Source organism: Ornithorhynchus anatinus, chromosome 9 (genome assembly GCF_004115215.2).
Source record: "Ornithorhynchus anatinus isolate Pmale09 chromosome 9, mOrnAna1.pri.v4, whole genome shotgun sequence".
In the NCBI taxonomy this organism is placed as follows: Eukaryota; Metazoa; Chordata; class Mammalia; order Monotremata; family Ornithorhynchidae; genus Ornithorhynchus; species Ornithorhynchus anatinus.
In genome coordinates this window covers 33,839,266-33,865,218 of record NC_041736.1, presented here as the reverse complement: position 1 = coordinate 33,865,218, position 25,953 = coordinate 33,839,266, and the positions used below count along the sequence as shown (strand labels likewise).

The window sequence follows — 25,953 nt, the reverse complement described above, 5'->3', positions numbered from 1 at the left end:
TCAGTTTCTTCATTTGTAAAATGGGGATTCAACACCTGTCTTCTTAGACTGTGAGCCCCATGTGGGATGGAGATCGGTGCCCGACTGATAAGCTTTTATCTTCTTCATTGCTCAGTACAGAGCTTGGCACATAGTATGAGCTTAACAAATATCTTGATTACTATCATTTTTCAGCATTGCATTTAGCTAGATGGCAGGCATACTTATTTAGCTATAGAACTCAAGGGGAGGGCATGGCCAGAGGATTTGGAGGCAAAGCCTGTGACTGCCTATAAGTAGTAAATCTTCCATCTGTTCAGTGAGCTGCTTGTGGCTGCTTCAGTAGGACCTTCTTTACTCTGGCTAGAAAAGATTGCAATGAAGCTCTCTGGGCAATAATTACTGCAGTAGCAGGACACTGTTTTCTGCTTTGAGCAAACATGTGAGCCCGATGTTGGATAGGGATTGTCTCTATGTGTTGCCGAATTGTGCTTTCCAAGTGCTTAGTACAGTGCTCTGTACAGAGTAAGTGCTCAATAAATATGATTGAATGAATGAAACAGAGAATAATCCTCTCCCCAGCAAGCACTTTCTTCCCCAAAGTTGGCCTTCATTGAATCCCAGTGAATGACTGAGAATAGATTGTATTTGTTGAGTGTTTATTGTAAGCAGAACACTGTACTAAGCACTTGGGAGAGTACAATATAACAGACAGACACATTCTCTGCTCACAACGAGCTTACTATCTAGAGGGGGAGACAGACATTAAAATAAATAAATTACAGATATGGACATAAGTGATGTGGGGCTGGGCGATTATGGTGGGGCATTGGGCTGGCAGAGGGAGAGTTTTCTCACTGCTGAGAGTTTGGGAGGATTCATCATTGGGAATTCCCAGATACTGGGGTACTAGGGGTGGGTGGTTTAATAATTTGTGGCATTTGTTAAGTGCTTACTATGTGCCAAGCACTGTACTAAGTGCTGGGGTAGACACAAGATAATGAGGTCAGACATAGTCCCTGTACTATATGGGACTCAAAGTCTAAGCAGGAGAGAGAGTAATTCACATTTTACATATTAGGAAACAAAGGCCTAGAGAAGTGACTTGTCTAAGGTCACACGGCAAGCAAGCGGCAGAGCCGAGATTAGAATCCATATTCTCTGACTCCCAGGCCTGGGCTCTTTCCCCTGGGACACTCTGTTTCTTAGTGACCAGTTCCCGGTCCTTTCCCTCTAAAACTACACTTTGATTCAAGATTTTCACTCTTCTTGAGATACTGATAATCAATCAATCAATCAGTGGTATTTATGGAGTCACTGTGCCAGAGCACTGAATTAAGTACTTGGAAGAGTACAACAGAGTTGGTAGACAAATTCCCTGCCCATAAGGAGCTTAGAGTATAGAGGGAGAGGCACACATTAGCATGGCCAAATGGATAGAGCACAGGCTAAAGACCTGGGTTCTAATTCCGGTTCTGCCACTTTTCTCTGGTGTGATCTTGGGCAAGTCACTTCACTTCTCTGTACCTCAGTTACCTCCTTTGTAAAATGGGAATTAAGACTGTGAGTTCCATAGACGATAGGGACTGTGTACAACCTGATATGCCCCTACTCAACACAGTGCTTAGTACAGTGCCTGGCACATAGTAAGCACTTAACAAATATTATTCTTATTATCTGTACATAAGTGATGAGGGTGGGGTGAATAACAAATGCTTAAAGGATAAGTATGAAGCCACAGTTTGCTCCCAGAAGAGTGCTATATATCTCAAGGTGTTTGATTAATTCTAATTAGTTGACTATCCTTGGTTGTTGCCATTTATTTATTTTTTGGGGGGGGAATGGCAGGTAGAGTTTAATTTGGGGTTTTCTGATCGTAGCAAAATGAAAATCCCTTAAGGCATGCTCAAATACTTCTCTTCCGGACACACTTTACCTTATCTAACAAAGGGGTGCTAATCCACACATCAGTGACCACTTAATAGCCACATTAGCATGCACTTTGGGGCCCTGATTTCATGCATCAATGTCACTGTGCCTCTATAAAGTCAGCATGGTCTGGAATGTCAACAGGACCCAAGGATTCCAGACTTAGATTAAATAAGAATCCCATGGTCACGGAACTGGTGGTGGGCTTTAGCTACTGCTTCTTTCCTACATAGAGCATGGAAATGTTCACTAGGTCCTCCTTCTCTGTAATCCCCAACTTTGCTTAATGTCCATCCTGTTCCCCCCCCCCCCCCCCCCCCCCCCCCCCAAGAAGAAATGGATTTAAATTCAAGTTCAAGAGATTCAGTTTGGGCACAAGGAAGAATTTCTTGACTACCAGGATAACATAATGGAAAAGACTACTCCACTCCAGGACATCTTTAAGAAAAGACTCTTGACATTCATTTGCTTTGGGTGACTTAGCTTTTCAGCTGCCTGGAGGCACAAGCTGGACAAAATGACCCCTTGAAATCCCTTCTAGCTCTACCATTCAAGTATTTCCTGCTTTCGAAGCCTCGAAAGTGGCATAACATGCCCCATTCCCGCCCAGAAAGGGGATGATTTCAGGTCCTCAGTGCAATAAAAAGCCCCTCTACATTTCATGACGTATCAAAGACAGGTTTACCCTTAGGCAACAATTGTAGCAAATCTTCTAGCTTCCCTCTCTTAGAACTGCAAACCCCTGCTTTTATTGAGGTTGAATCTTCAGTGCTTTATTTGCCCTCTTATTACTCAATCATATTTATCGAGAGCATACGTATATACAGAGCACTGTACTAAGTGCTTGGGAGAGTACAATATAACAAGAAGCAGACGCATTCCCTGCCCACAACGAGTTTAGTGAGCAGTGTGAGTGTATGATCACTTGTCTTCTCTTATGTTTTCAAAAGAAAGTAGCAGAACTGCTGGAGTCACCACTGTTTCCAAAACTGTACTTCCATACATGTTCAAGAGGCTGTGCCCCATAATCTAAGGGTAGACAATACTCAAGAAGTCTCTTAAAAGTCAAAAATCCCAGTAACTTCAGCCTTGGCCCCTTTCTGAAGGATATGGAAGCCAGTAGGATTGGGGTACTACCATTCAAAGACTCGATCATTCAATCTAGAGTAGGTGGGCTGAAGTAACACAAGCCTCACCCACCCTTTAAGCCTTCGCTCTGCCATTTCTCTGGTTTTATTACACCTGGCTATTTGCAGAAAATATTATCTCCAAAGGACAAGAGGAGGACATCGGGCGTTTAATTTGGTCATTTTGAACGGGTGAAGCGACAGAGGCACAATCCTCCTAAGACCATTAGGAGTTGAAGGTTGTGGCAAATGTCAGTGGCAAGATAATTTTCCATAGATCTGCATCGGTGACTCACTTTTGAGCGATGATAGCAAGTCATAAATAACAACCTCCAAACAAAAGCAGAGTGTTTGAGGTAGATTTCTGAGAACTTGTTCCTTTTAAAAGGAAAAAGTTCAATTAAAAGACCTCATTAACTTTGAAAATGAATCATATTTGCACTGAATTTTCTCTCTCCTTGGATGGCTAGCTCCATTAGCTGTTTTACATTTGAAATATTTCTCTAAGGGTCTGGGAGATATCAATCACAAAATATAATGCCTGCACCTTCACATCATCTCCTTTTTGGGACTTAAATGGCTAGCTTATATGCTCTGGCTTTGGCCCAAATGACAGTCTAGGAGCTAACTTTTTTTTTAAATGGTATCAGTTAGGCCCTTACTACGCTCCAGGCACTGCTGCACTAAGCACTGGGGTAGATACAAGATAATCAGGTTGGACACAGTCTGTATCCCACCTGGGGCTTGCAGTCAATCTCCATTTTACAGATGAGGTAACTGAGGCAAAGAGAAGTTAAGTGATTTGCCCAAAGTCACCCAGCAAACAATTGGCGAAGCCGGGATTAGGATCCAGGTCCTCTGACTCCCAGGCCGGTCCTCTTTCCAATAGACCATGTTGCTTTATATTCTGTAAAGCTTTATTTCAAAATACAAAATATGAAGTGGAGAAAAGCAGCCCAGTGATATTTTGGTAGGTCTCTACCAAATGAGGAGCATAAATATTTCCTAAAATGTACTTCCTAAAAGGAGTGACCCTTTTCTCCCTCAATAAATCGATCGTCCTTATTGAGCACTTACTATGTGCAGAGCACTGTACTAAGTACAATTTAACAGAGTTGGTAGACACATTCCCTGTCCACAGTGAGCTTACAGTCTAGAAGGGGAGACTGACATTAATATAAATAAATTACGGACATGTACATAAATGCTATATCTGGGGAGACTTCTTGGAGGAGGTTGATTTTAGGAGTGCTTTTAAGATTGGGGAGTGGTGACTATCAGATAGGAAGTGGTCAGGAGTTCCAGGCTCCAGGGAGAAAATGAATACGTTGCATAAATTATACTGGTAATTCTTGTATTATACCACTGAGCTATTCTGCAAGGGCAAGATAAAAGCACACTTTTTCCTTTTCATACAATTATATTTCTCTCACAATGTCCTGGTTAAGGGCAGAAGGAACACAAACAGAGCCAGCAAAGTCTTCATTCTCCCCACAACTGAGATGACACAAAATTACATCCTCTGTCATTATTTCAGAAATGAAGCAAAACTTTCTTTCATCCCAAACTGCCATTTAGTCATTTAATGGGTAATGACCCAAAATAGAAGGAAGATTGAAATCACATCTAGATTAGCAGGATATTTTTTCTCTCCCTCCTCAGTTTGGTTTATCCTAAACTGGTGTCAAAGAAATATCTGAGAAGCCAAAAGGAAGAAGTTTCTTCCACGCTTTGGTCTAGGAACGGCTTCCCAGATTAACAAATCGGTTAGCCATGTAGAAACCAAGTAATATACATGTGTGTCCCTCTTCATTCTAGGATCTCAAAGTATTCTAGAACTAAGACAGGAAATTCCTAATCAATTTAGTCACAGTCAAAAAGTGAGAAGGCAGTTCAGTCCGGTCTGTCTCTTATGCTGTCGAGTCGTCTTCGACCCTTAGCAACGCCACAGCCATATCTTTCCCAGAATGCCCCAACTCCATCTGCAATCGTACTGGTAGTGTATCCATAGAGTTTTCTATCAAAGAAAAAAATCATCTCTTCCTCTCCTGCTCTAACAGTCTTCTCTATCTTTAACTTCTTTACTCATTCCCATATTTTTAGGGTATTTAAGTGCTTATTATGTGCTAGACACTGTACTAAGCACTGGGGTAATTACAAGTTAATCAGGTTGGACACAGTCTACAGCCCACATGGGGCTCACAGTCTTAATTCCCATTTTACTGATGAAGCAGTTGAAGAGCAGAGACAAGAAGTGACTCGCCCAAGGCCACCCAGCAGACAAGTGATAGAGTGGGATTAGAACTCAGGTCCTTCTGACTTCCAGGCCCATGCTGTATCCACCAGGCCAGGCTGTTTCTCTTGCTTCATATCCACTTGAATCAAATTATCATGAAAAGTGGCCTGCACAGTGGGAGAACTAAACCATATTCTAATCCAGAAAAGTACCTTGAACAACAAAACTTAACAGGCTTGGTTTTCACTGCCTTTTGTTCCCTTGTATAGATGTCAACATCTAGGCACAAGTAGAAATGACTAATGGGGCATTTTCAGTTAGTTTCTCTCAGTCCATTAAATGGCCCCTCTCTAATTGGGAGAATGAGAACGGAAAGGAAGAAGTCAGGAAAAGTGAGTTTATCAGACATTACTCTTGAGCACTAATGAATGATGGAATGGAAAATTTCCCACCCTTTAATTGCTTGCATTAGAGAAACTTTCCTATATAGATGAGATTTTGAGACAATAGGAGTCAGCCATCTCTGTGACAAAGTCTTTTTTTAAAAAAAAACAAACCCAACAAAACAACCCCTAACTACTAGCTTGTAATTTTTCATGTCTCAGGAACTCCCAGGGGAAAACTTGCTCTCTGAGGTATTCTACTTTCCATATTCACTTGCCAACCAGACCTTAACCCTTAATGAAATAAGCCCACATAACAGTCACTGTCTGGAAATTCAGTTATCATTGCTGAAAGAGGAAAAGCTGAAGGGAAAAGCAACCTGACATCCCTGAGGAATTCCCCCTTTCAAGTGCCCAGATTAGTTCCAGAGATTCACACTTCAGGGATTCCTTGTGCAGTAATAAAAATAATTGTGGTATTTGTTAAATGCTTAATATGTGCCAGTCACTGTACTAACCACTGGGGTGGATACAAACAAATAGGGTTGGACACAGTCTCTGTCCCACATGGGACTCACAGTCGCAATTACTATTTTACGGACGAGGTAACTGAGGCACACAGAAGTGAAGTCACTTGTCCAAGGCCACACAGCAGACACATGGAGGAATTGGGATTAGAACTCATGAACTTCTGACTTCCAGGCCCATGTTTTATCCACTACACCATGCTACTTCTACATCCCACGGTCCATAGTCTCTGTCCAACTAAATCTGCCCAGAGACCTAAGCAACTAAAAAAGGACCCAAGAACTGTACTCTTCTTTCAGAAACAAAAGTGCTTGACTCCTGATATCAATGCGCAGTTCCAATAAGTGATTGTTACTTATGGAAATGGAAGGGTTCTAAAGACACGTGATGCTCCTGGTCTGCCCTATGCCAGCTAGACAGAAAGTACAGACCTATGCACCTATAATTGTTGGACCCTGAGCTGCTAGGAGTCTGAGATTGATTTTTGAGATGGTCTCCTATAGGTCTTTTTGCCTTTATTTTGTGTATTTATCACTGTCTTGGTCTATAGGCTGTTTCTGTGTTTTTACAGCTTCATCGTTCCTTATGTATCGGGCCCCAACCCCCTCTCCCCTCTTTATTCTTAGGGGGTGAGCTCCCTTGGGGTCAGCGATCGTGTCTAATTGTCAACTGTGTCTTTTTTTCCAGGGCTTAGTACAGTGCTCAACACCAAAGAGGTGCTTAATAAATGCTATCATTACTACCTTCCAGGCTAGGTAGTCATTCAGATTCTCGTGGTAGTCTAATCAGCACACGACAGGAACAACTAGGTTTCCTCTGAAACAAAGGCTCTGATAAAAATAATAATGTTGGTATTTGTAAAGCGCTTACTATGGGCAGAGCACTGTTCTAAGCGTTGGGGGAGATACAGGGTGATCAGATTGTCCCACGTGGGGCTCACAGTTTGAACCCCCATTTTACAGATGAGGGAACCGAGGCACAGAGAAGTGAAGTGACTTGCCCACAGTCACACAGATGACAAGTGGCAGAGCAGGGATTCGAACCCATGCCAAGGCTGGGGGTGGTCTCTGATAATCTAGCCAAGGCTGGGGGTGGTCGGGGGTGAGTGGCTTGAGCCTAAAGGTTACCAAATTTGAGGCTGTTTCTTCTTTATCATGTAGGGTACAAAGGGAATTCCAGGTCTCTAACATTTCACCTAGACTCCATCCCACCTGGGACACCCAGAAAAGGAGGCACAAAATCCTACATCATTTCCCTCATGAGCTGCTTCACCACTGCTCCCCAGCTGTTTCAGATCACTCAACTTTACCCTGATAATTAGGCCTTCCACTTTTGGTGCTCAGCTCTGCTCCTAGATCTTTAGTGAACAATCTCAGGTGACGAATTTGGCTTTTGTACTTCCGCTCAGTCCCTCTCTCCAGCAACAGCCTTCCCCTACAAGCTACTGCAAAAGCCAGAGATTTTCCCTAACTTGAATTTTTTTTTACTGAAGAGCCATCACCTCAGCCAATTTGTTTTCTCCTCCTAGTTTGTTCTGAAAGTTGAGGGGAGATACGGGAGATGGAGTCTCTACTTCAGTGACAGTTGGCATTGACTTCATACTGAAAGTCAAGAGGTGCTCTTAGTCCCACTTTCTCAGTGGGGAAGGTGGAGTAGGGGTTCTTTGATTGACACAACTGTCTAGTTTGTTTTCTGGTTGCATTTGCAGCATGAAGAAAAGCACTGTCAAAGAGATTAAATGGGTGGGGGTGGAAGGGCGCAAAATCAGAAGCAGGTTTCCACTTGTAACAGAGGACAACGGATATATTTTTGGAGAGATTAGGGTTCTTAGCTTTGAGAACACTTTCTTGGCAAGGCAAATGCTCTGAATATTATGTCTGAATTTTTCCTTGGCTTGCACTCCTGATTGGATCACAAAAACAGCATGATCTGAATGCAGGATGGCCAATTGGAAAGAACACAGGCCTGGGAGTCAGAGGACCTGGGCTTTAACCCCAGGTCTGCCACTTGTCTGCTGTGTGACCTTGGCCAAATTACTTAACTTCTCTGCACCCCAGTTTCTTCATCTGTAAAATGGAGATTAAGACTGTGAGCCCTATGTAGGGTAGGGACTGTGCCCACCTAGTTATTTTGGACCTACCCCAGTGCTTAGTACATAGTAGGCTCTTTTTTAATACGGTATTTCTTAAGCACTTATGTGCCAGGCACTGTACTAAGCACTGAGGTAGATACAAGCTAATCAGGTTGCACAGTCCCTGCCCCATGTGGGGCTCACAGTCTCATCTGTTAATCCCCATTTTACAGATGAGGAAACTGAGGCACAAAGAAGTGACTTGCCCGAGGTCACACAACAGACAAGTGGCAGAGGTGGAGCTAGAACCTGGGTCCTTCTGATTCCCAGGCCCTTGCTCTATCCACTAGGCCATGCTGCTTCTTGTAGAAAGCACTTAACAAACATTCAAAAAAAATCAAGAGGCCCAATTCCTCCCAAATTGGCCCTTTACTAATTACACTGGCAAAGACATCCATTCCTCACCCAGACCTATAGTTGTTCTTCAGATTCCACTAGACTGTAAGCTCCTCTACTAGATTGCAAACTCCTTGAGGGCCGGGATTGAGACTATCAACCCTAATGTGCTGTACTCTCCCAAGTGCCCAGAACAGTGCTTTGCACAAAGTGCTCAATAAATGCTGTTGACTGACTGATTCCAAAATAGGAGCTCTGACTATGGGTCCTGCAACTATTACACAGATACAATGTGATCAAGGCTTAAATGAGTTGGGATTTCATAGGATCATGCAGCTGTTTATTCTCCAGCAGCAAGTGAAAGGAGGGCCTAGGGAATGTAATTCCCTGGGGTGGAGAAAAGGGGGTTAGGACATTACTGAAGCTTTAGATTCCAATAATAATAACGATAATACTAACTGTGGTATTTGTTAAGCACTTACTATGCGCCAGACACTGTACTAAGTACTGGGGTGGACAGAAGTCGATCAGTCCCTCTCCCATGCAGGGCTCACAGTCTCATTCCCCATTTTACAGTTGAGGTAAGTGAGACCCAGAGAAGTGAAGTGACTTGCTCAAAGTCACACAGTAGACAAGTGGCGGAACTGGGAATTAGAACCCTTCTGATTCCCAGGCCTGTGCTCTAACCATTAAACCACACTGCCTCCCCTGGGGTGAGAATGTCAGAATGGTGGGCCTGGAGACAGGTCTTCCCAAAATGTACCCACTCAGGCTACTGGGGTGATGGAGGCTGACAGCAAGAACTGCCACTAAATGCATCATCCTTATTCCTTTGGTGACGAGATCCTTGGCTGCTTTCATAAGCAACTTCCTTTCTCCCAGGAACTCCAGGGGGCTCTTTTCCACTAAAATAATGCTGCCTTTCATGATTTCTCCAAATCCCAAGCCTCCTACTGGAGCTGAAAGGATGACAGCTGATCTAAGATGTTTGGTTTTAGGAAAACTACTCTTTTTAGCCCACTGATCCAGGAGGCTAGAATCAGTCTAGCCTTCCAACCAAATCCCTTTCTAAGTCAAATGCTGGAAACGTCAACTAAACTTAAGTACTTAGGACAGTACTCTGCATGCAGTTAAGTGCTCAATAAATACCACCGACTGATTAAAATCAGCAAATGTGTGTGTGTGGAGCACCTTCTGGGGTTCAGCACAATCCCATCATAATCCTCTCGACCCCGAAGACATTCCCACATTTTCCGTTCACTAATGAAATGAAGCGACCAGTTGGGTGGCTCACTACTGCGGATTCATGCTCAGAGCCTTTTGGAATCATTCTGAAAAACTCCATGCAAGTCTGCATTCCACAAAACGTTCCTGCTGTTTGGGAAGGGATCATTAACATGACTTTAGTGGCCCACCTGTGGACCAATATACCAAACTAATGATATACCAAGTTTCGCTAAGTGGGCCTTTCTGCACCATCAAATGTATTTTTAGCATAATGAACTCTTTGGTAACCGGCTTCCACTGTCCTCTAGAGGCTTTAGAAACTGATTCGCTTTTGGGAACCGACTGTTTCCTAAGGGCAGGGCCCTAGGTGATCTCTTACATCCTATAGGGAATTTTGGAGCCGGATTAGCCTGCCCATCAGAATGTTCAGTTTGGCAAAACTGGGTCTAATTTGCCACCTGTAATTTTCCCACAATCCAATAAAATAAAGAGCTATTGAACCAAGGATACAATTTTGTCAGGCAGAACCTAAGAACTCTTTCTGTGATTTATTGTTCTGCCAGAGGGCTCAATATCCTAAAATAATTTGGGTCAGGATGATCTGCAATCTTGCTTTGACCAAGATGCTACCCAGAAACACTAGGAATAGCAGTGCCCTTTGGCATGTGCTGCAGCACATAATGGGCATGCCACGGTTGAAGTCCCAGCTAATGGGTTTAAAACAACCAAATCTTCTCTCCGAGAATGGTGTACAGCACCCATAGATGACTGACCCAAAGAGGATAAAATTAAAGCTGACACGCTTTCCTTGATTCGCTGTCATTGACAGGTTGCTTTGGATTAAAACCGAGTACTAGGATGGTTACCATAAACCTCTTCCCATGAGCTGGAACTTTCCAAATCATGCCCCTATCTAACATGTTGATATTGTGCTTGAATGGGGCAGAACCAAGCACTCATACAGTTCATGCGTTTAAAGGCAATCTTCAAATTAAAAAGAAAAAAGAGTCTTCTTACTACACATAGAATCCATTTTTAATTAACTTTCAATATGTTACGAAGTCCCAGGTTTCCTCCACCCTCATATCTTTCTCAGTAGAAGATTTAGAAGGAAGATTGAAAAAAAAATCTATCGACTAGTCAATGAATTTAAACAACTTTCATTAAAGCGTATGAGGAACTGCCTGTCTCCTTCACTCAAAATCAGAAAAGATTGCTTGACCTATTGCAAATCAAACAGCATTTCAACATTACCTTTGTTTTTCAATTGGTTCATTTTCCAAGTAACCAATTAAGACTCCAGTATTCTTCTTGGTGAATCGACTATTATAGACCTGACTAGAATGCAACTCATCCAAATGGAAGATAATTACAAGAAACGAAATGTGAAATTCCAAATCAGGGCCCTAATGAAGTCTAAAAATATCAGTTCCCTATCACTCCGCCTAGCAAGACCTATGGTGGTCTCACTTAGGGGATCCTTTCAGTAATTACTCAGAAACCTGGGCAAGGCTAGACTGTCAAGTCAAACAATAAAATAGGAAATCTCGGGAATTTAATGAGAAAGATCTCAAGCCCAGTTACAATGGATCTTATTATAAACCCGGGTTAGGTTTCAAAAGAGAGAAAAAGAAGGAGAGCTTTAAAAAAAGAGAGAGGAGCAAGGCACAAGTTCTGATTTTATATGTTTGAACAGCTTGATATTATCACGCTGGGTTTCCATCCCTCCTCTCAGAGCCAGCTGCCTATCATTTAAGGGTGTGAAATCAATTGGGCTTTAGAGATGTAAAATCCCTAGGGGGAAAATTAAAAAAAAATAGAGTGACCTACATTCAAAAGCACGTGATTTTGTCAGAAAAATGATTTTAACATGGTGAGTTTTCAGATTTAGTTACGGGTTTTTTTTTTTTCCTTTCCAAATTATGAAGTTGTTTGACATCCATTCTGACAGCAGAATTATAGCTTCAGAAATAAAGGCTTTTAAGATTAGAAATGAAGGGAGAAATTACTTTTCAAAAACCAAGGCTCTGTTTGGTGGCATTTGTATATGCACGCCTCATTGTCTCTCCAGCATTAAACATGGGGGATAAATCAATTGATGAGAACTGTAAAGAGAAAAGCTGGTTAAATTTAATTCTTGGGAAAACAGCTGTCTCGTTGGCAACTATTGAAAAATGGCGAGATTAAGGGTCGTCGGTTGTCACTGGGTTAAAGTAACAGTGAGAGGCTATCTCCTGTTTGTCAGTCTCCCTCAGGTCCCTAACAAAATTGCACCTCTATTATTACACAGGATTTCTGAAAAGGATACAAGCCTTGACTCTCCATCCCTTTCTACACCTTCTGTCTAGCCCAGCCCAGCCCCCAAATCAAGATTTGATCCCAGTCAATTCTCACTGCCAAGATTTTCCATTTATCTTGCAGGCACCCAGACAAGGAGAGCATTTTTTTCTGATGGCCACTCCAGTCAGCTCTCTTTCCAACTGGAAAAGTTCCCAGTAGGCAGCGGGACCGGAGAGAGGGAGGAGGGATGCACCATGGATGCCTGGCAAACAAGTATCTCGTAAAACAGGAACAGGATCGTCTTCCGGGGTTGTTTTTTTAATAGAATTTGTTAGCCACTTACTACGTGCCAGGCGCTGTACTAAGCGCTGGGAGGGATACGAGCAAATCAGGTTGGACGCAGTCCCTGTTCCACATGACATTCACAGTCTTCATCCCCATTTGACAGATGAGGTAACTAAGCACAGAGAAGTGAAGTGACATCCAAGATCACACAACAGACAAGTGGTGGAAGTGGGATTAGAACTCAGGTCCTCCTGACTCCCCGGACTGTGCTCCACCCACTGAGCCTTTCTGCTTCTCAAGGTTTAACAATGCTGGACTTGGGGTGAGGATGATTCTCGATTCCAACTTGGATTAATATTTATCAAGCACTTCATACATGCCGAAATTTCGAGCTTAGCGATGGTAAAGAACTAATTCAAACACATCTCTACCTCAATCTGAGCTCACAATCTAAGAGGTGGGGACAGCAGCAATCTCATCCACTTTAGAGATGAGGGAACTGAGATTCAGAGTAATTCAGTGACTTGTCCAAGACCCCACAGAAGGTCAGTGGCAGAGCTGGGATTAGAACCCGGGCTTTCTGACTCTTGGCCCTCGCTCTTTCCACTAGCCTTGCTACCTGAATTTCATGAAATAGGCTGAGCACCCTGGGGTATCAAAGCGTCACCTCAAAATGCCCAACTTTTACTTCAACCTCTAGGCAACTGTCAGGCTACAGAGTAGGGAAGTGTAGAGTTAAAATTTTCCAGAATTCAGGAACATATAAACTGTAGCATTTAGTACAGTGCCCTGCACAGAGCAAGCACTCAATAAATACGATTGAATGAATTTCATATCATGAGTTAATAGCCAAAAATGTAAATTTCAGAATGTTATCAATCAACCAGTATTGAGCACATACTGTGTGCAGAGCACTGTACTAAATGCTTGGAAGAGTACAAGAATACAAGAGAGTTGGTGCTCTTTCCCCACCCACAGTGAACTTAACCTACAGGCCGGGATCTAAACCGAGAAGCAGCATGGCAGAGTGGATACAGCACGAGCCTGGGAGTCAAAAGATCATTGGTTCTAATCCTGGCTCTGCCACTTGTCTGCTATGTGACCTTGGACAAGTCACTTCACTTCTCTGGGCCTCAGTTACCTCATCTGTAAAATGGTGATTGAGGCTGTGAGCCCCTTGAAGACAGGGACTGTGTCTAATCCAATTTGCTTGTATCCAACCCAGCACTTAGCACAGTGCCTGGCGCATAGTAAGGACTCTACATATACAGTGATTATTATTATTACTACTGAACATATAACTAGCATGTTTCAACCTGGATATAGAAGCTTATGTCCTTAAATGAGGGAGACTGGTCAGTTTAGCTAGACCAGCTCTAATTCTGAGACACTTGTATAATTTTCTAAAATTTCCTGGGACCAGCCTACAAAATAGAGGTTACATGACCAGCCTAGCCAGAAACCATTCCATTGTCTTCATGGGAAAGAAACCAAAATTGACTAGGAAAATGTAATTTAATGGCTGCCTATAGGTGATCAGAGAGATGGCAGATTGAATTAGGGTCTAATTCCTCCAAGTAAAACAAACAAAAAAGTCCCCCTTTCATTTTTGTCTTTCCAAGGGTCAGTCCAGGGCTTGGAACATTGTTTGGCACACATGTTCGGCACACAGTAGGTGCACAACAAATACTATAGACACATAATAAAAGTGTTAGTGGCAATTGGGGTTGGAATAGAAACTGTGCGCGTCCGTACAGTTTTGAAAAATCCTGAGTATAGAGCAGTGAACTTTCCTACCCATTGGGATTTAAGAAATGTTACCCTGCGGTAATGTTTTGTCAAAGTTTAGTATTCTTAAAAAATGTCCAAAAAGTTTGCTCTGACATTGGGTTCCTTATTTGTTTCAAAAAAGAAAAATGAACTACATCCAATTAAAAATGTGATCTAAACAGCAATTTACCTGTTATCCCACCTACTTATTATTCATTCAATTGTATTTACTGAGCACTCACTGTGCACAGTAAAGTCACATCTCCTATAAGAGTGGTTGCCTGACTAAGCCCTCGTTTCCCCTACTCCTTCTTGCCTCTGCATCTCCCTTGCACTTGGATTTATAATCTTTATTCACCCCACCCCTAACCCCACAGCACTTCTGAGCATATCCATAGTTTATTTTAATGTCTGTCTTCCTCTCTAGACTGTAAACTCCAAGTGGGCATGGAATGTTTCGACTAACTCTGTTGTATTGCACTCTATCAAGTACACTCAGTAAATACAATTGACTTGGACTGTGACGTGAGTCTCCTGTAGGACAGGGACTGTGTCCAACCTTACTAATTTGTATTTACCCCAGTGCTTAGAAGAGTGCTTAGATAAGTAGTAAGAGCTTAAATACAGTAATAATAATTTGTATATTTCAAAAGGACCACGGAATTTAACAATTTTTAGAAGAGCCGTTTTTAGATTTCTGTGACTTAAACCTACTGTGATTTGCAAAGCCGGGGAGAATCAGAAGGCAACCAGCTCCCAACTGGCCGTAATAATGTTTGGGATGCCAAACTGAGATTGTGATCTAAGACAGGATTTTGTTTCAATTTCCTTTAAGAACCTTGACTTGATTTTCTCAAAACGCTAAAATGAGAGATTCCCAGAGCCAAAAGACAAAGTTAGTTGGCTGATTTAATGTTTTTACTTCTTTAAAGGGTTTTTAATAGAGAAGGACACTATAGAAGTTAATGGCTTCAGGGGCATATTATAATTTGAATAATATGCATTTTGAAGCTGTTCAAAAATAGACACTTAATATGGGGAAACTACAGGACCCCTGACCTTTCAGCCCAATTTTCTTGCCCTTTCTGAAAGGGTTGGATTCCTAACGACTTGCGTTTTATGGGTACCTTACATGCTTCTTAAGAACTCAAGGCCGCAAACCTTCAGGGTTGTGCTATTATGCAAAGGTTGGGCTATTATGCATGCCGTGTGCAATAATGAGGGCTCTCAAAGGCACAGCAGTGAAGGCACAGGCTTTTTCTCCTGGGGAAGAGGCTTTGCAGAAACTTTCTGTCTGTTGATCAACATTCTTATCAACAGCACCATTAGTAGGCAGTCTGCTAAAGGACTCTCGGGGATATAGATTCAATCCATCAATGGTATTTACTGAGTGCTTATCATGTGCAGAGTGCTGTTCTAAGTGCTTATATAGGACCAAAGTAAAAGCTCCAGCCAGTCTGTTTCTTGAAAACCTCACAGTGTTGTATTGTGCTCTCCCAAGTGATTAGAACAGTGCTCTACACAAGGTAAGCACTCAACGGATATCACTGATTGATTAAAAGGGATTTTATAATCTAGACTGTGTCCACCACACCCTCTACTGACTTACCGCTACCCTTTTCAGGGGGACTGGGTATTGGATGACGAGTAGCTCACCAACTCTACTGGAAAAACAGATCCCACCATGCCCTGGTGACAGTGGGGCCTGCCTTCCTCCAATGCCAAACTTAAGTGAAGACCATCCTAAACAGGCTCGGGGACTGTGTCTGTTTACTGTCATAATGTACTCTCCCAAGTACTATATGTACAGTGTTCTGCACACAGTAATCGCTCGATAAATACGACTGAATGAACGAAAGGCAGCGGCACCACTGGTAACCGAGCAGCCCTATTGTGGAAACGATTGCTCAGCCCAATCAGGAAGGTGTTAGAACAGTCGCTGTTCAGAATTGGATGGGACAAAAACTTGCAGCCACCACCATGCTTGGAGAGGAAATCTCAGCATGAGCAGTGAAGCATGCTTATGAGTGTTCTTTCTTCCTGCCCTTTTTTCTCTCCCTCTACATATAAGAATAGAAACTTTTCCCTTTCCTTGTGTTCCATTCTATTTCCAAATTAACCCTGTCTATTCTCCCCAGGTCTTAAGTCTCTCTTGGGAATAAAAGACAGTGGGGGAGAGATTTAGATTAACACGTGACTGCTAGATGCACTACCTTGCAACAGCCTGCAGCGGTGACGCAGTTCTTGGTAAAACTGGGAGCCTGAAAGAGTGAATGCACCTTTCATACTCACTGGCTTCACACCATTCCCAGCTTGGAAGATGGCATCAAACCGAGTTTGGCTAGCTCAAAAGGGTGTCTGACCAATATCGATGGCTCTCTCGGTCCGGCTAGCTCCTCGCACAGGAGGCAGCAAGGATGTTATGGGCTGCTTCCTCTTTCATGAGGTCTTGTATCATCTGGAAGCCAACTGATGCTCTTATCCCTTTGAGTGACCTTATCTGGCCTATTTACTAGTTTCCTTAAGAAGATAGGCAACAGGGTGAGGGGATATGAGGGATTACAGGTGTTGTCTGCTGTGAGATCTTGGGCAAGTCACAAAATTTATCAGTTACCTCATCTGTAAAACAGGATTAATCATAATAATATAATTATTATTATCTTGGCATTTATTAAGTGCTTACTATTTGCTAGGCACTGAACTAAGTGCTTGGGTGAATACAAGCAAATTGACTTGGACAAAGTCCCTGTCCCATGTGGGGCTGACAGTCTCAATCCCCATTTTACAGATGAGGTAACTGAGGCCCCGAGAAGTGGAGTGACTTGCCCTAGGTCACAGAGCAGACAAGTGGCAGAATCGGGATTAGAACCCTTGACCTTCTGAACCCCAGTCCAGAGGTCTACCCACTACACCAAGACTGCGAGCCCCAAGTGGGACAGGGACTGTTTCCAACCCTGTTAGCTTCTATCTACCCGAGAGTTCGGTACAGGGCCAAACACATAGTAAGAGCTTAAATTTCCCTAAAAAAAGGTCTTAGCCATTGTAGAAATCAATGGTCTTCCACTGGCCAAGAAAGATACAAGGCTCTAGGAAAGACAGGAACCACCTGCCAGAGGCTTCACTGGGGCAGGGGCCTGGAGCTCCAAAGGTGAAGCAAACAAATGGCAATTTGAATAAAAAGCCCTTAGAAATGTGCAAGAAATGGCAGAAAAATCAATTTCAAACACTGGCGCATCGGGCTGAAAAATTGAAAGAGCCCCTTTCACCCTTAATTCCCCGCTTGTGAAAAAATCTCAGTTCATCATTTCCCCTGCCTGACCTCAAATCTCAATAAATGGTGAAAAGGAAAGACACCGAGGCATAAACAACTATCGGTCAGGGACCCGCTCATCTGCAGTCACGCAAGGGGTCAATGTGTTCAATTAATGCTGACACTATCGGGGCTCGGTGGGGGGTTGGCTTATCTCCCAGAACCCGAGTCTTGAGGGAGACAACATCCCTTCTCTTGCTCTTCTTGGGATGGGGGGTAGAGAAGCAACAAGAAGAATCATCTCTGGCCTCGGCTCTGCTCGTCCCTGCAGAGACAAGGTTTGATGGGCTGCTAGGAAACCTAAGTTCCCCCCGCCCCGCCAGCTCTGCACAGAAAGAGAAAGTGAGAGAGAGAGAGAGAGAGAGAGAGAGAAACAGGGGCAGCCTCAGCACCATGGTTGTAGCCAGAACTGAGGAGGTGTTTAAACTAGTGCATCAGGTAAGAGTTTTTTTAATCGAAGCAGCCTTCGATGACTTGGTTCATCTTTCCACCCCCTCGCAAACCGGGAAAGTTTCAGCAGCAGGATTCTGAGGCCTGAACACTGGCAGCCCCAAGTTGCGAGTTGAGATGCTTTCTTTGGCGGAGGGTCACGCTCTCGCCTTGCTTGACCTAACTCCGCTTTTTCACTTGAAAACCGAGCATCCTTTATCGCTACGAGAAGTCAGCCACGCTCCAGATCCACGAGATTTTCCCCCCACTCCGCCCTGAACAGAGCCCCAGGCCGACTTACCTTTGGGATGCCAGGGGTCGGTGAACTCGTACTTCCCCACGCCGATCGTCCGCAACATTTGCACCCCGTTGGTAGATTCTTGGCCGGACGTCTGGGCCGGAGGAAGCTCGGGGGTGGTCGCCTGCCCGTTAGTAGCCGGGACGCTACTGGGGAGGGTGGCCGAGGGCATGGCCGGAGGGGGCGGAGGCAGGATGGGGCACGTCATGTGACCGTTCCCGACAGCGGCGTGGCCCGGGCGGTTCACCTGGCCCACCGTGGGCATGGAGGACAGGGTGATGGGCTGGCTGTTGGTGTAGAGAGGCTGACTCTGCAAGTTGACCACCATGTTGCTCAGCGGCTGAGAAGGCGGCTGCGGGAGCTGGTAGTGGGCCGGCATTAAGGGGAGCTGGGGGGTCACGTGGGGAGGGAGCGACGGCGTCACCCCAATGCCGGGGGCCTGGACATTGGCCGCGGGGCTGAAGGCGGGAGGCTGGGTCATCCCGTACGAGTGAGCTATGAGGGCTGGCTGGCTTCCAGCGGTCACCGTGGTGACCCACGGGGCAGTGCCTGGAACAGAGAGGGAAGACAGAACATTTGGCAAGTCAGTCAGTCAATCGTACTGATTGAGCGCCTATGTGCTGAGTACTGTACTGAGCGCTTGGGGGAGTACAATAGAACAGACGCATCCCCTACCCACCACAAGCTTACGGTGTAGGTTACGGATATGGAAACAAGTGCTGTGGGGTCGGGAGGGGGAGATGAATAAAGGAAACAAGTAAGGGCAACGCAGAAGGGAGTGGGATAAGAGGAGAGAAGGGCTTAGTTAGGGACGGAGCAGATGTGCCTTCAGTAAGGCTTTGAAGGAGTGGAGGGTGATTGTCAGCTATGAGGAGGGAGGGCGTTCCAGACCGGAGGCTGGTAGTGGGCGAGAGGCCGGTGGAGAGATAGATGAGATCGAGGTAGAGTGGGAAGGTTAGCATTAGAGGAGCAAAGTGTGCCGCCTGGGTTGTAGTAGTAGAGGAGTGAGGTGAGTAGGAGAATAGTAAAGCCAACACTAGTGGCAGGGGAGAGGGGTCTATACACACAGAAAGCATCACCTCTTTTCTCTAATGTAAATTTGGCTCCAAGAAACCATTCCACTCCCTGAGTGTTTCTTATCCGCTAGCGGGGTATCTTTTCTGACATGGAAAAGGAGGAGTAAACTGGAGGTCTTCCACACCTTCTCAGGGTTCCTGATGGCTCAACTTCTCTCTCTCATTCAACCCATATATTTAATCTTTCACCAAAGTCTGTTGCTTCCACCCTCACCACATCATTAAAATCCACCTTTTCCTCTCCATCTAAACTGCTACTATGCTGATCCAAGCATCAGCCCCCTTGTTGACCTCCCTGCTTCCTCTCTTTCCCCACTCCAGTCTGTTCTTTATTCTCTGGTCTGGATCATCTTCCTTACCATCAGCTTTAAGGCACTCAATCAGCTTGTCCCCTCCCACCTACTTCTAGACCGTAAGCTCACTGTGGGCAGGAAACATATCTATCAATTCTGTTGCATACAGTAAGCGCTCAACAGATATCGCTGATTAATTTACTGCAATGACTCGTGTTACTGAAATATCTTTCGGGTCATGTATGGTCACGGGTTTTCTCTCATTTTGGGCTTAAACTCATATTTCAGGAAAATGATTACTAATAATTGGGGTGTGCGTTAAGTGCTTATTATCTACTGTACTAAGCACTAGTGTAGATACAAGATAGTCAGAGAGGACAGTCTCTGTCCCTCTTGGGGTTGCAGTTTAGGTAGGAGAGAGGACAGGTATTGAATCCCCATTTTACAGATGAGGTAACAGACCCACAGAAGTTATGTGACTTGTCCAAGGTTAGACAACAGCCCGAGGGGCTGAACTGGGATGAAAATCCAGGTCCTCTGACTCCCAGGCCCTTGTTCCTTCCTCTAGTTTCTTGACTCATTTGTGTTTTATAGTATTTAAGTGCTTATTCTGTGCCAGACACTGTACTAAGCGCTGGGATAGTTCCAGCTAATCAGGTTAGATACAGTTCCTGTCGCCGATGGGGCTTACAGTCTTAATTCCCATTTTACAAATGAAGTAACCGAGGCACAGAGAAGTTAAGTGACTTGCTCAAGGTCACACAGCAGACGAGTGGCAGAAGGGGATTAGAATCAGGTTCTTCTGACTTCAAAATTCATTCCCTCCTGAGTACCTTTCCCTTCAGACCATCCATGCTGTCAAAGCTCCCTGAAATTTTCTCCATGCTCCACCCCAGTTCCCTCCCTGTTCATCCTCTCCCCCAGCTCCAGTGATGGTGAGTAGCAACCTGGATTTGCTGAAAAATATACCACATACATATGGAAACAGGCAGGCATTGTTTGTGGCTCTGGATGGAAAGGTTATCTTCAAGTGACATAATGCCTTTCACTTGAGTGATCGAAGAAGAGGGGAGAAACACCTATTAATGCAATTACAGTCAGCTTTTTGAAGTTCTAACAGCCCTGGTCCAGAAATTGTTGGGTGGTCGATGGAAGAACTGGGGATCTTATCATGAGAATGACAGATCCAGCTGCTATGAGAAATAAAGCTCTCTGGGAAAAATCGAATTTGCGAAGGCCAAAGGAAGGCTGGCTCCGATTGGCTTTGAATGCTCTGAGTTCCTATAGAACGATCAATCGGGACCCGAAACATACCTGGATTTTCAGTCTCTCTCATCTGTTTAGATGGAGGTTCTTCCGTGTCCCAGGGCGTGGATTGATTGATGGGGGTCTGTCCCCACCTCACGCTGGTTGCAAGTCCTTGAGGCTGATTTTCAGTCTTACAGATACCGGGGGCCTGTCAGAGAGGAGAAGTAAAAATGAAAGATTTAAGACTAGGTGTAATCATGATAGTCCCTAGTAACTGTAGTTTAAACTTATTACAAAGTCAGAAGCTGAAATCAATTGTTTTTATTTGCCTCAAAATTTCTCCTGGAAAGTACTGGCCATATTATCCATAATCACAACTGGCCTCTCTTCCAAAGAATAAATACATGCTACCAGCACCACAACAAACAACTTCTTTAGCTTCTTATTCTGGAACAAAGTAGAGTATTCTTGCAATGTGCGTGCAAGAATAAGTGAGACTTCATGTTTGCAACTGACCCCAGGCCCACCCAAAATGAATCACAGATTCATAAGACATCTATTAGGGGGTGAAGTCCCATATCCATTAGATAGTTTAGAATCAGTATCTACTGTGTTCAGAGCAGTGAACTAAGCACGGTGAAGGGTACAAAGGAGGACAATCACATCTGTTTCGGAGGGGAAGCAGAGGCTCACAATTCCGGAAGGAGCTCATTTGTGGGTAGGGAACATATCTGCTAATTCTGTTGTATTGTATTCCCCCAATACAACACAACGCTCTGCACATAGTAAGCGCTCAATAAATACCATTGATTGTTATGGGGGGGAGGAGAAGGTGGCACACACACAAAGACTGAAATTAAACAATCCAGTTTATTGAGCATTTACTGCGTGCAGAGCACTGAACTAAGCACTTGGGAGAGTACAATATAATAGAGTTGGTAGACACCTTCTCTGCTCACAAGGAGCTTACCATCTAGAAATGAAACGGTGAAAAGAGCAAAATAACATAAGAAAACCAGAGAAGCAACAATCAACAAAAATAAGGGAGCTATTTTTAGGTTTATCATTACTGTCTCATGGTGGCAAGCTATCTGCGACCCACAGTGACGCCACGGACACATCTCTCCCAGAATGCCCCACCTCCATCTGCAATTGTTCCGGTAGTGGATCCGTAGAGTTTTCTTGGTAAAAAATTAGGAAGTGGTTTACCACTGCCTCCTTACGTCCTGTAAATTTAAGTCTCTGCCCTCAACTCTCTCCCCTGCCGCTGCTGCCCAGCACAGGTGAGTTTTGGCTTGTTGCACATCGCCTTCCAATCGCTAGCCACTGCCCAAGCTAGGAATGGAATGGGTAGGCCTCTGCTTGACTCTCTGTCCCATAATCGAAACTCTCCAGGTGCAACCCTGAGAGGGGTCATTACTATTATTAAGCTTATTAAGCGTGCAGGGCCGTTCTAAGCATTGGGACAGCACTGTAAACTCATGGTGGGTAAGGGATGTGCCTGTTTATTGTCATACTGTATTCTCTCAGTGCTTAGTACAGTGCTCTGTACACAGTACGTGCTCAATAAATATGAATGAAGCATTGCACTAGGGTGGATATATTACAAGCAGATCAGACATAGTCCTTGTCCCACAAGGGGCTCACAGTCTAAGAGGGAGGGAGAACAGATATTTTATTCCCTTTCAACAGATGCAGTAACTGAGGCACAGGCCCAAGGTTTGACAGTAGTTAAGTGGCAGAATCGGGAATAGGACCAAGGTCCTCTGACTCCAAAACCTGGGTTCTTTCCACTAGGCCACACAGCTTTTTGCATCATTGTGGCTAGTCAGTCAAGAGGCTAACAGGCATGACCGTCCCAACATTACATATGTTTATTCTGAGTGTTTCAGCTTCACCTCATTCCCACCCAATCAGGGCAGTTCTCTGGAAGGTCTAGAAGAGGAGATACTCCTTGAGCCCTCCACTGGTGAATGGATATTTGGGAAATCCTTGGCGATATGACTTTAAAGGAATAAAGGTTATGAGCCCACCTTCTCACAAAGAAGAACAAATGTGCTGGGAGAAGCAGTGTGGCCTAGAGGAAACAGAACAGGCCTGGGAATCAGAGGACCTGGGTTCGGATCCCAGAGAACAGGTATTTAATCCCAATTTACAGTTGGGGAAACTGAGGCACAGAGAAGTTAAGTGCCTTGCCCCAAATTATACAAGCAGACAAGTGGAGTAGCTGGGATTATTATTATTATCCTTATTATTATTGTATTTAAATGCTTACTCTGTGTCAAGCGCTCTTCTAAGCATAGGGGTAGATATAAGTCAATCAAAGGACAGGCACAGTCTCCACTGGGATTCCCAGTCTAGGTACACCCAGGTACTCTGACTTCAGTCTCTAGGCTCCTTCCATGTAGAGTCCTGTGGGAACCTTTGTTCTCATTCATTCAATCGCATTTTCTGCACGCTTACATATTTACCGAGCACTTACTATGTGCAGAGCATTGTACAAAGCACTTGGGAAAGTACAATGCAACAATAAACAGACCCATTCCCTGACCACAATATTCTCCAACCATGGCATGCTAATTTTGCTTTGAAATTTTGCTTTGAAATTTTGGTTTCTTGGGAAAGCAAGAACACCAGTGCTGGCTCATCTTCTACCAGTGAGCTTCCTATACTGTCCAGGTGGAGGGATATAATATGGTTATTACTATCAATAGCCTGGTGCAGTGTATGTGAGCTTTTATCAGCTGACCAATCAATGCTATTTCTTGAATGCTTCGTATAGAACACTGTACAGAGCACTAAGCACTTGGGAGAGTAAAATAGAGTTGGTACACCTGAGCTCAGCCCTCAAACTGGGGACAAGACATGTTTTCTAGAAACCTCTGAAATTTACATAATAATAATAATGATGGAAATTGTTAAGGGCTTACTATGTGCCAAGCACTGATCTAAGTGCTGGGGTAGATACAAGGTAATCAGGTTGTCCCACATGGGGCTCATAGTCTTAATCCCCATTTTACAGATGAGGTGACTGAGGTACAGAGAAGTTACGTGACTTGCCCAAGGTCACACAGCAGACAGGTGGCAGATACAGGATTAGAACCCATGTTCTCTGACTCCAAAGTCCACGGTCTTGCCAGTAGGCCATGCTACTTTATGTCAGAGTGCCCAGCAGTCGAAGAGCTTGGGCCATTCCAAACCCAAAGGTGGAAGTATTATTACCTATCAGCAACTGCTACCAGTAAATTTAAGGTGGAAGAGCTATAAAACTCACTAGAGAAACAAAATAATATCACAGCAGGTAAATATACTTTAAGGTCACAACAAATTTTATGACACCCATTAACAGGGCTCCCATATTTTGTTGGAACAGAACCTTGGAAGGAAAACCGGCTGGAAAAAATATTGGCAAATCATTGGAATAGAAGGTTATAAAATCCCAGTTGGTTCTTCCATCAATGAAATATTATTCATTCCCACATAATCTCCAAAGGGTCATTGTGTCCAGAAGGCTAGAGCTAACGGATATTTCATTTGTGCTACTCAAACAATACGGCTCCTTAGTGTACACTGGACATTCAGATTCCTAAATAATTCTGTTTAAGGCAATGTAGAGGTGGGTGAAATGAGTGTGTTGGCAGAACAGCCACCTTTTTTTTTTGGTATTTGTTGAGTTGCCAGGCACTGTATTAAGCACTAAGGGAGAGAGAAGCTAATCTGGTTGAACACAGTCCAGGTTCCACAAGGAGCACATAATCTTAATCCCCATTTTACAGATGAGGTAATTGAGGCACGGAGAAGTTAGATGACTTGCCCGAGGTCACACAGCCGACACGTGGAGGAACTGGGATTAGAACCCAGGTCCCGTGCTCTTTCTACTAGGCCATGCTGCTTTTGGTACTGTGAGGGAAGGAAAAAAACCTTAAAGTTATTACAAGACAGGGTGGAAGGGCAAACTGCTTCCTAAAGGCTTGGTGCGCTTGCCGATTCCGTGCTAATGGCTGGTGCACTTGCCCCCTGTGTCTACCCCAGCGCTTAGAACAGTGCTCTGCACATAGTAAGCGCTTAACAAATACCAACATCATCATCATCATCATCATTTGAAGAAGTGGTTGTCTCTCTCAGCGCCGTTATTTACTGAATGCGAGCAGTGAACCTGGCATTATGTTCTGCAGAAGACTGGGTCGCTGCCTAATGATTTTATAATCTAATCAAGACGGATGAGGAAATTAAACTCAGATTAGAAAATCAAAACTCAGAAGGTGGAGAGACCTCAGTGGAATGAGATTCTTGGCTTGTTTATCCTTTCCATATTTCATTTCCCTTCTCGGCCCCTTTTCCCTATCAGTGGACCCTCGATACAAGACTTTATAGAAGAAGTTTGTTGCCGGTGTAGGTTTGAAAGGGGTAATGAGTTTGCTTTGGCAGGAGAGAATGAAAGGGTGAGAGCAAGAGAGTGAGAGAGTGAGAGTGAAACAGAGGGAGAATGTGAGAGAGTGAGAGTGAGTGAGAGCAAAGCGAGAGAGAGGACGAAAGAGCGTGAAAGAGCGAGATCATTCCAGGCATTCAGGACAGAGTGGACAAATGTGCTAGGACAAGCAGAAAAAGGGGGAAAACGATAAACAGTCGGCAGACAAGCCGGAGCAGAGCAAGGAGCAAAGGAGGCAGTGAGAAATGAAATGGAAAATGAGACAGAAAAGATAAAGGCAGGGAATAGGAACGTCCTCGAGATTCTAACTGAAATGCCACAACAACTTTAGATGACTCCGGATGAAGTCGCCTTAGGCCTCCATGGGCCACAGTCAGGGGAACGCCATGGGGAGGGAGGAAAGAAGCTTACAAAAAATGCTTGCCACCTCTATTTTTACTCCCATCTAAATTCCACGGTATATTCTGACGGAGGGTTACAGCTATTACACGTATCTAACTTGATGTAGAAATTACTGCTTTGCAAAGTTGAAAAAGCTTAATTATTCCCTGCGTTATCTATCAAATATAGTTTAGGTGCAAGCGTGAGTGTTTGGGGGGAGGGGCGAGGGTGGAAAAACACTCGAGTCTTTTAATGTATAATACAAATGACAAAAAAAA

General features: G+C 44.1%; 1 protein-coding gene across 3 annotated transcripts in view; it reads right to left on the bottom strand.

The window, feature by feature from the left end:
• The window catches only part of KLHL29 (kelch like family member 29), a 525,589-nt gene that overhangs the window by 146,979 nt on the left and 352,657 nt on the right, over nt 1-25,953 (bottom strand). For all 3 annotated transcript variants that reach the window (XM_029072272.2, XM_029072273.1, XM_029072271.2), the window contains exons 4-5: nt 20,932-21,073; nt 18,252-18,797 (exon numbers count right to left, since the gene is read on the bottom strand). In XM_029072272.2, the coding sequence (XP_028928105.1) occupies nt 18,252-18,797; nt 20,932-21,073 (688 nt within the window). The remainder of the gene's footprint in view (nt 1-18,251; nt 18,798-20,931; nt 21,074-25,953) is intronic.